Source organism: Excalfactoria chinensis, chromosome 19 (assembly GCF_039878825.1).
Source record: "Excalfactoria chinensis isolate bCotChi1 chromosome 19, bCotChi1.hap2, whole genome shotgun sequence".
Taxonomy (NCBI): Eukaryota; Metazoa; Chordata; class Aves; order Galliformes; family Phasianidae; genus Excalfactoria; species Excalfactoria chinensis.
In genome coordinates this window covers 5,658,870-5,669,555 of record NC_092843.1, presented here as the reverse complement: position 1 = coordinate 5,669,555, position 10,686 = coordinate 5,658,870, and the positions used below count along the sequence as shown (strand labels likewise).

The following is a 10,686-nucleotide window of genomic DNA, read 5'->3' as shown; positions in this document are numbered from 1 at the left end:
GTGTGGTGTAATAAACGTCCCTGGCAGTTTGGCTCAGGCAGGCCCTGCCGTTGGCTCCCTGGTGTGAGCGCCCGCATGTGTTGGTGCCCAGCAGAGCTGTGAGCCCCGGCTGTGAGATCAAGCAGGAGATTCTTCTTCAGGGAATCCGTGGCTCTTATTTTCTTTGCTCTCAGAACTCGTGACATCCATTTCCATCCTTTTAAGCAATCCTGTGGGCAGCTCCTTTAAGTGAAAGCCAAGATCCTCATGCGGAGGAGAATCTAGGAGCTTTTGATAGCAACCACCAGCTCTTTGATGGAGTGGCAGAGCCTGGCAAGAAAGGTTTGAAGCTGCAGCTACGGGGAGTGAAGCAAGCAACGCTGACACTGGGTTCAGGAGCTCCCAGTGCAGAGATGGTGGCACAGCTGGGATGTGATCCTGCAGCTCTGTGATTCTGTGATGTTCATCTCTGGGCGATGAGGTTCTTTTTGTCCCCTGTGTCACATCATCCCCTGCTCCAACCTGCTGATGTGAGGAAGGGGTGGGGGAGCGTTCAGCTCTGCCAGCCATGGTTAATGCCAGTTGTGTGTTTGCACTTGGGGGATTATGGTAATCATGCTACAAATGATGCTTTGAATCATGTCTAGAGGTTAATTAACATGCCTTTCTTTCTCTTAAGAGGGCCTTCATGTCTGCTTAGGGTCGCTGGCTTTTTTTTCTGCTGCCTTTTATAATGTGAGGGGCACCTTTAATTAACCCCCTCCTTGCTCAGGCTGCGGGGTGTTACACCCTCCCCAACACCCCGAGATGCTGTGGATAACACTGGGGCAGCTCATGCAGAATGAGACCTTCCAGGGGCTGATGGAAAGCAGAGGGTGCTGGTGGAAGCCGGGCGAGGAGGTGGCACCGTGCAGGAACCGATGCTGATGTGCACAAACAACGGATGGAAAGGAGGATCTGCTGTGGGAGGACTCGGAGCTGTTGGACACTGTGAGGGTTCAGGCACTGACTGCTCTTTGCAGCCCAACTGGTAGAGCTGGGGAAAACAGGCAAGATTTGGAGCCCTGAGCTGCTTCCCCACATCTCACTGCTTCTTTTTTTTGTGCCAGATCCACGTCTGCATATGAGATGTGCAGAGCAGCGCTTTAGGCGGGGATCATTTATATTTTCTTTCAGTGGGAGCATTTGGCTCATGCGTTCCTTTGTCAGTGCTGCACTTCTGAAGCCAGCGCTGCTTCACTTCAAATCTCTATTTCTATTTCTCCAGATAGTCTCCAGTTATTTTCAGGCTTTGCCAAGCACATAATCTAAAATAACAGGAGCTGATCAGCCCATGATATTCAGGTTGAAAAACGCATTGACCATTTGTTTATGAAGCCAGTGAGTGCCCTGCTGGAACACAGCATAAAATAACCCACTTAGGATGAGGTGAAGGCTTTGCACGGCCCAATGAATCCTCAGGGTGGGTGTTTTCTGGGTCCTCATCCATAGGAGGGATTGAAAAGGTTCGGGGAAGCTTCATGAAAATGCACAGATTGACTGCTTTCCCTTCTGTTAGAAGATGCTGAAAGGCTGAATGTACCTTCACTTCCAGTTTCTTATTCAGCTCAGGCACTGGATTCCTGATGTGCACGTAGGTTGTCCGATGTGATCAGCTGAGAAATGGCCACTCACGACAATGATGAGCAGCTCAGGCTGGCTCACCTGCCTTTGGGACAAACAAACCCAGTGTGCCCCGGGCCTCACACTTAGGGTAGGGCATCAACTCACACTTAGGGTAGGGCATCACCTGGGAATGTTTGGGTCTGAGCGTTGCTCTTGGCCTTGGTGAGGTCCGTAGCAGGGTCAGGCACAGCACAGCAGTGACATGGCAGGACGCTTTGATGGCAGTGACATTCCCTCCATCTCCCCTGAGGCTGCAGCACCTCTGCCTTTGGTCTGCTCTCCCACCAGCTTTGTATGGAGAAGCAGATGGGAGAGCTGGGAGACCCACAGGGTGTTCCCGGCCCCAGAAAAGGAGCTTGGCTTTGCTGCCAGTGCTGGAAAAGAGCTTATCCCAAGGAAAGATAATGACTGAGTGAGGGTGAGAAGGTCTGATCCAGCACCCAGCCACGGCGCTGCTTGCTGCCTAATTAAAGTTTCATTAAGTTGGTTCACATCCCCTGATGGAGGTCACAGACACACCATTGATGTGCTAATGTCTTACTTTTCCCCTTTTTTTCCCTCTTTCACTACTATCCATCATCCTCTTAGATAAAGCAGTGCCATTAGGAGCTGCTTTCCAGCGTCCCCAGATGCAATGGCACTGGAAAGAGAGACAGCCGCAATTCATCAGACTTATTATCTGTCTCTTACTCTCTCTCTAATTAAAATAACGCCCTTTTTGCTTTTTTTAATTTTTTTTTTTTCTTCAATCAGCCTTAAACTTTCTGGTGCTTTGTTGAAAGCCCGGATTAATTTACAAGTGGGAGGGTTACCTGAAAGGCCAGGACTGGCTGAGCTGTTGCTGTCCAGGGTTTTGCTGAATGTTGAGTGCTGGGGAGCAGAACCCACCCACCAAAACCTTCAGTCGGAGAGAAAGAAAAGAGGACTGGAGACTCACTGCCCCCTCTCCATCCCTGTCCCTCAGCACACACCCCAGAGCAGACCAGTCTGCCCCGAGCCCCATGTGACTGCAGGGCCGGTTTGGGGAGGTTGGACCCGCTCCCACGTCCCCATTGGATGACACCAGGCACCGCCAGTGCTGCTGGGCAGGGAACGGCATCTGCATGGGAGCAGGATGGAGATGGAATATCAAATAGGAAGGAGAAAGCTCTGAGTGCCAAAAGGGAGGTAATTGCTGGGGAGGAGAAGATGAGGACATGTGAGATCCTTCCCAGCCGCCGCTTTAATGCTGGCCAGATGGCGGATGTTGGTTTCTGTTCCTCGTGTGGGGAAACACAAACAAGCTGCGAGCCTTGATTCACCCACCCCTAAGACAGATGTCTGCTCCTTGCGCCCAGGTGGATGTTCATGGCTCCCTACTTAGACCCTCTCATGCCTTTGCCCAAGGTAAAGGCACCGCTATTTCAGGGCAGCCTCACCTGCTTTGGTCTGGATGCAGAGCGGGGATTTCACAGTCCAGTACAAAACTCACAGGAACTTCTGGGAGGAGTGACAAAGCTCACGGCCACGTGGTGCTGGTGGCAGCGACTCTTACAGGGTGCGGGAGTGCGCAGAGCCCACTGGGATGGAGAGAAGGCTGCTTTGCTGCTCCAGTGCTGCTGCTGCCCTGCAGAGAGACACCAGTCAGTCTGAGCATTTGCAATGGATTCCCTCAACCCCCTTCCTTTGCTCTCCAACAGTGTTGCTGATGTCTCTTCCTCCACCCAGCAGCACCTCAGGCCTCACAGCAGAGCTGGGCCCAGCTGCCAACATCTGCAGCCACTGCTCAGCATCCTTCTTTCCTTTTCTCACTTGGCTTTGTTTCCTAATTATTACCTGCATTTACTTTCTGCTCTCCTTTCAAAGATGCTTGAGCACTTCAGCAGGGCTGTGACCTTGCCTTCAGCCTGCTGCTGCAAACCGTGGCCCCCATTGGAGATGACAGCCCTCAGGATGGTCGAGCTGCAATTAATAAATGGCATTAACGAACAAATGCATGGCATGGCATATCCCAGCACGCAGGACACGATGGCAAGAGCTCTGCCCAGCTTCCCCCTCAGCAGGAAGGATCCAATGCAAAGGACAGAGCTGTTTATCTCTGTCAAACCTAAGACTGGATCCCATTTCTCAGCACCAACACGCTGGAATTTGTTCTCCCCTTTTGCCCTTTTCACTTGAAGATGCAAAGATCACGGATGCTGGTTTCAGAAGATGAGCTGACTGTACTTTAAACTTTTCATTAAGGACATTAAGTGATTCTCCCAGGGTGGCTGTTGTGTGACATTTTAATTGTGACTTTTTGGTGAATGAAATGGCGCCTTCAGCAGATTTATCGCTTAGCGAACGGCACAGCTACAGCGCGTGTCAGACCTGTAAAATATTAAAATAATGGGCAGGGAATCGCTGCTAATCAGAATTTACTACGCTACATAAAGGCATATTTACAGTCCCGCCAGGGGACGATTCATTTGTTTGGGGATAAACAATTAATCTCTGGGAGTGGGAGCAGAAAATCCGACATGGCTTTATGTATCCCGGCACGGTGGAGGCAGGGCTGCCCTCAGCCCGGGGTGAGGAAGCTGCAATGCACGAGGCCCCGCTCCTCCACGGCCAGCCCTGCGGTGGGAGCTGTGCTTTCTGCTCTGATGAATGGGCCTTTTCCTGTCGCCGCCCGCGCTGGCCCTGATGCACAGTGTTTGTTTTCCTCGCTTCCCATCTATTTTTGGTTTTCAGCCTTCAAGTCCTGTTTCCTGCATCCTCTCCTTTCCTCTCAAAACACAGCAGACACAGAGAGCAGAGAGGGCGTGCTGTGCAGGGGGGGAGAGGCATTTTAGCTGCTATGCTTTGGAACCTTTGCTCCATGAACTCTTAACAGCTTTGGGCTTAATTTCCTTAGGAAGCAGCTGTTGACTTGCAGGTGTGATTCCAGCACCAGGCAGGAGCACTTGGGTTCCATTCCCAGACAGGCACCTGCAAAGGGAACAATAAAAGCAGAATTTCTGTTTTACAAGAACATATTCAGGATTATGGGTGATAACACCAATGTGTTGGAGAAAGAAGCTCACAGCCTGTGTTTCAGCAGCTCTGAGTACTGCATACCAGCAGCTTGCAGCAGGGCTGCTCACAACCTGCCCCAGAACTCCCTCTGCCTTTTCCTTTTGCCACCTATTTTGGGCAGCTGCAGCACTGTGATCACTTGTACCACACCGCAAAACCGCTCTGTTCTTTTATGCCCTCTGCCCCAAGGAGGTCAGCATCCCTTGCCCTTGAGTGTCAGACCGCTCACCATTTACCCGTGCCTCCTGCCCTCTCGAGTTTTAACATGCACATTCAAAGCGTGACCTTAAACCCCTTTGCAAAGGGACTGGTTGGATCAGGTCATTTTTTGGCTGCTCACTGGATATACTGGTGTACTCAACCTGTACAAACCCCAGTGGCAGCACCTGGACCAGACCTGGCTCCCGTTTCATTACAGCACACACCTGCATGGCCCCAATTTGCGCCTTTTCTGCTGGCACTGGAGAATACTTTGTGCCCTTGCACCTTTTTGCATGGTTTAGCAGCCACAGCAGCTTGTAGGTCGCTTCCAGCAGGAGCTGCAAGTTTTTAGGGGAGCTGTGCCAACATAATTATATACCCAGATCATTAAAAACAATGTGCTTCACACAGGAGAGAAGCAGGCCTGCTTCACAAGACCCCTTTCTGCTGAAAAATTCATCGCTCTAAATAATTAATGGTCCCTGCAAAGGAGGGTGGTTTGCATGATGTTGGGTGAAGGATGAAATTCAGGCACCGGTCAGAGCAGTCCTATTTTGATGAGCCTGCATTTCCCCACAGCTCTGCTGCCCTCTGGGCGCTCCTGGGGTGAGCACGGGGCCAGCAGCCAGCCATGGCTATGTGCCCTAAAGCAGCATTTTGTCTCTATGTGTCTCTAAAGGCACCAGAGAGGAGCAGACTGCACCACCGCTGCCTAAACACCCTCCCCGTTCCTTTTAGTAGCTGTATCTTGCACTGCTGTGTCATTTCTATCACACGTCAGGAATTAATTTATGGCCAGGATAGCATTTGCATTGCTTGCATGGTGTAAAAATAGCCCATAAAGAAGATGCTGATTTGTAATCGCTTCATAGCGCTGGGGGAAGTGCTCTCAGTAGGGTGATGCCTGGCAGCACCCTCACCAGAGCCATCATGCTGCTGTGGCACAGCAGAGCTGATGTAGGCTGTGAAATAACAGGACTTGGTGTCCCAGCAGCAGTGTTAGGAGCCAGTGCTGCCAGGAGCTGAGTGCTGGAGGCAGCTGCCATGGATCCTCCCCACCCCAACTACACCATGCTGGCACATACATGTCCCTGATGCTGTGAGGTGCCACACTACCAGCACCTCCCTGGTGACAGAGGAAGAAATACCACCTGCAGTGGAAGCAGAAAATGCAGCAGTGCCGCTATCAGGCACCTGCACTCAAGGCTCAGCTGTTTTTGTTGCAATTCAGTGCTTTTCCCAGTTTTAGTTGCTGATGCCATTTGCACATAATGGCCAGAATATGAAATAGAGCTGGGTGGTGGCTGAAACCGGCTGCGGGTTGTGCTGCCTCCCATTTGCCCATCCAGGGAACACTGCTAACCAGACAGGCTAACCTTGGCCATCAGCAAACATCACACAGCATGAACAGGGTTGAATAGCAGCCCTAAAGATCCAAGCTCTGTTGCAGAAACAGCTAAATCAAAGTCCAGAGTGTTTTGGTGGGACCAGCTGCCATTAAACTTTTGTGACAATGGGTTCCCCACTGTGGAGCATCAACTGGCAAAACACCTTGTAATTGCTGGGCTCACAGGGGCAGGCACCATCAGGAGATCTGTTTCAGCTCTCAGTGGAGGCACTGACATGCACTGCAGGCATCTAATGGAGCTTCTATTAGTGACATAGCCCTTCATGCATGTAACACATTTGCCATTATCACCATCACCCGAACGCTAATAAGCACTGGGACCCTGTGATGAGTGAACCATGGGCTCACGATTCAGTGGTGAATTTGAGCAGCAGGAAGAGGGAGAAGTGGGGGAAACACCCGCACAGAGCTCCCACTTCTTAACTCCAAGATGGGAGAAAGAGAATTGGTGGGAGGTGCTGTGGGGATGGCAGGAGGCTGCCTTGCTGACTGCTCTGTGTGTCCTTCCAGACGAGCGCCGTGCTGTGTGCGGGCGGCTGTGCCCTGCTGGCCCTCAGCTCCCTGCTGGCCATCGTCGCCATCCTGCTGCCCAGCGGAGCCTGTGAGAGGAAAGTCTGCACCCTGGCCGGCTACATGCAGACAGCAGCAGGCAAGTGATGGGGGTTTGTTCTTTGGGGTGGAAGGACGAGGCTTCCCCAACAGCAAGAAGTGCCTACAAACACTAGCCAATGCTGGGAGGGAAGCAAATGGACCTTCATTTTACCAACTGCCTGCTGCATGCACACTTATGATATCTGTTAGAAATTGCCTCTGTGTAAGAGCCTGGGCTGCAGGTCCTGCTCACTGCCCTCTGTACAGACTCCTGTGTAGGAGACCGTGGTGAGCAGCAGAGAGCAGGCTGCCACTGCACCTCCTGGGGTACGATTAGTGCCCCCTGGGAAGTTTGCCATCCCACTTGTGCAACCACTCTTGTTTAAACCTCTGGACAAATTCCTTCTGTAAGCTCTACAGCCAAGATGGGCCACCTCCTGCACTACTTCTCACACCTGCTGAACTAGTTGTGACCTGTGCTGGGAATACAAAGCACCCACTCATGTCTGTGCCCAAGCATGACTCCTTTCTTTGGAGAATCCTTGGGCCAGCCAGGCTTTGTTATCAGCCCCACAACACTCAAGCTGCTTCTGCAGGAAGCAGGACAAAAGGACGGCAGCCGATTTGGGAACAGATGAAGGGCCCTGCTGGAGCTCAGCCACACCATGGGCAGGCAGAGGCAGCCGCTCACACTACTCCCCATCATCCCACCACTGCTGACCAACACATCCCACAGTGTAGGGGTTGTCAGGATGGGGGAGGTCTCAGCCCCAGCCACGGCACTGATCACCTGGCAGCTGGCTGAGGTGGCCCTGCAGGTGATCTCCATTTGAGATGGAAGAGGGCTCATCCTACACCTCTTTTGCCCAGAGGGATTGGATCTGCAATCTACAAGCCAGGGGCAAAGCAAGGGGGGAGGAAGCATCCCTGAAAAGGAAGCTGACTGTGTCAGATAAATACAGATGAGGCACTCTGAGGGGGTTTGGTAGTATTGAACAGGCTGTAAATAAATTGTAGGCTCTAAGCATTATTGACAAATGAAAATTTACTGGGTACGTTCGAGCAAGCTAATGGGCTACTTTAAGCCCTGGTGGTGCCTTGCTAAGCATTTTGCATTGTGCTTTTTAATTTTGGTTCACTGCGGATTAATTCCTATTCAGAGTAAGCAGCCCTGAGTCAACAGAATTAAGTGGTTTAATGTATTTGGATTCAGAAACGCTGTCCCTTTCTCTGCTGTAATTTCTCTCCCTGTTCCCCCCGCCTCTCTCCAGGAGGAAGCTCTTCATTAGAAATCAGCTGCAGCCCAGCAAGCAGCTGGGTGACAAGCGAGGGAAGCTCCTCCCCAAAAATCACATTATCTCAGAGCACAGCAGTTATTTGGGGGGGGTAGATGAATTTACATGGCAGAGAAGGAAAGCAGAATAAAAGCTTTCTGGCAGTGCTGGGGTAAAACCCCTGTGAGATGCCAACAGAATTAGGACAGAGAATAGGGCCGTATTTCTCCCAAGCCCCCAGATTTCCCTTCAGCATCGTAGATTCCACAGGTGCCATCCCTGTCTGCCTTGAGTTATTCCCCCTGAAATCAGAATTTTGCTCCCATATTCCCACCTCAGGGAATTGTGCAGAGCATTAAAGGCACAAGCTCCATCCAATATCCTAGATGCACTTAGCCAAGAACACAAAGCCTGCCACCAAATGCACGAGCAGAGGCACCAGCCAAATCAGTCCCACAGCCTCTGTTCTGCACCACACAGCATCCTGAGCCACACAAACCACAGCCTGAGAGCAGCTCACAGCACAGGGCAGTGGGACTTAGGTTTCATCTTCAGTGCTTTCCTGCTAACTTTAGAGAGCCAGCCTTGCCAGCCCTAGATGGAAGGAAGATAGAAGCTTCACACACACAGAGCAGAGCTTTAACTGCAGACACAGGCATGCCATCAAGGGTCAGAGTGAGGCTAATGGCCACCATTCATTGAACACGTGACTTCTGATGCTTGGTACACACTGCATAAAAACAAAACAAAAAGCAACAACAGAAAAATCCACATCCACACAAATAACAAGAGGATGATCCCTAATGAAAGGGCAAATGAGCAGCAAAGCAACAGGGAGAGGAATATTTGCTCAGCTCTCATACCCTTCACACAAAGCCAAAGCTGCCTATGTGAGATTAGAGACGTGGCTTACTCACCAAGCATGGTGCCATCTCAAAACTACATTTCTTGTAGTGCCTCATCTCCAGCCCACACTGCAGCATCCTTAGGAACCAGGCAGCTACCTGGCCCCATTTGTATATGAGGTCAGTAGAGTGGCTCCAGCTCCCCAGCTGCAGCCCATCATTGCTGGTAGAGAGGGACAGGGAGAGCAAATGAGAGCACAGCTGAAATCCTGTCTTGGTCCCTTATCAGCAAAAGCCTCTTTGCTGGCAGTTAAAATTAGGGGTTAATTCTAGGGGGAAATGTCTCTTAAGATCAGTTGTAATGGATGAGCTGGGGGATGCCAGCTTCACTCATCAGCCATGTCCTGAGGAGCTCCCAGTCTGAGAGCCCACATAGTCCGCAGCAGCATTGCCACATCAGGGGAAAAGATTAAAGCCCTGCAACGTGCAGTGTTTCTCCATTTCTATCCTCATGGAAGCAGGTTTTGCTCTGCTGAACACAGCCCCTTGTCAGGGCCAAAAGCTTGAGCTGCAGAGTGGTGCAAGCTGTGGGGCAGGGACCCCCTCAGTATTCCTACATCATTCCCAAAGCAAGCTTCTCCAGTGCTGTGGGGAATGAGGCTGGGCTGCCAGCAGGAACAAGGATTGCAACCAAGGCTGAGTAAACCCCATGAAACAGCAAATCTGTCAGCTTTCTGCTTTTGGGGCTTGTGGGACTAAAGGAAGGATTATGGGTCTGCTGTTGGATTAAGTTCCTGGCAGACGTGCTCTGGCACCAAAGCGGATTGCATCTGCTGCTTAGGAAAAGCAACAGGTCTTTGTAGGTGGATGTGGGGACTAGTAGCCTCTACCCAGAGCTCATTCTGCTACCTTCTGTCCTAAAAGCTTGATGAGAGCCCTACTGCTGCTGCTTGGAAGCTTTTCATCCTATGCTTTCCAGGCAAAGATCTCCTGCTTTGCCAGGGAGTAGGGGCTGGTCTGCTGGGGGTTGGTGCCTGGCTGCACCCCCGCCTGGCCCACCTCTCCCATTGCCTGCTGTCACAGGTCAGCATGGTTTCTGTGATGAGAAGGCAAAGGGACCCATGGATCCATGCCCTGGGAGGGAGGGGCAAAAAAGGGAAAAGGTAGGGATGAGGGTGGTGAGGGTGAGGATGGGCCTCAAACAAGCTAAAGGAAAAAAGATAACCAGATGGTAGTATTGACAATACGTGGAAGTGGAGCGTGAACTCTTTAACTCCCAGCACACTACAAGATGTTATGATGTGGAATACTGATGTCAGCCCCTGAAAGCACAACACCTGCCCGGCGTGGCAGGAGAGGGCTGTAGAGCTCTGCACCTTGGTGAGAACACAGGCACGTTTGAGCACAAGCAAAGCCTTTGGGGAGGGTTTTGTTTTCACCCCACACTGCTCTCTGTCTAATCCCACCACCATCAGCTAACTGCTTAAGACAAGCCAAGTGCTGAGGGCAAATGATCCTGACCTCCCTGTGCCTTTCTAAGGCTCTTCTGGTTTCAAAAAGCCATTTCCCAGCATTGCTACGACAGAATCAGGACAGTCATGAGACTCGCAAGACAGGCAAAAGCCTCTAGTTATGCAATTCCCTTACTTAACCTCATTTAAATCCCAAGTTTCATGGCAGTTCTGAG

At 51.3% G+C, this 10,686-nt stretch overlaps 1 protein-coding gene and 1 long non-coding RNA gene across 4 annotated transcripts in view; one reads left to right on the top strand and one right to left on the bottom strand.

Moving 5' to 3' along the window:
- Window positions 1-10,686, top strand: part of LHFPL7 (LHFPL tetraspan subfamily member 7) — a 56,313-nt gene that overhangs the window by 1,960 nt on the left and 43,667 nt on the right. Inside the window, exon 2 of the mRNA XM_072353237.1 lies at window positions 6,800-6,938. Within this exon, the coding sequence (XP_072209338.1) occupies window positions 6,800-6,938 (139 nt within the window). The remainder of the gene's footprint in view (window positions 1-6,799; window positions 6,939-10,686) is intronic.
- Window positions 1,117-9,231, bottom strand: LOC140260670 (uncharacterized). 3 transcript variants are annotated; one of them, XR_011905597.1, is made up of 4 exons: window positions 9,072-9,231; window positions 3,460-4,593; window positions 3,063-3,250; window positions 1,117-2,542 (listed from the first exon to the last, which is right to left on the bottom strand). It is a non-coding gene; the product is annotated as an uncharacterized lncRNA (long non-coding RNA). The 3 variants fall into 3 exon arrangements; XR_011905598.1 differs by having other exon boundaries at window positions 1,117-3,250; window positions 3,460-3,585; window positions 4,475-4,593; XR_011905596.1 differs by having other exon boundaries at window positions 1,117-3,250.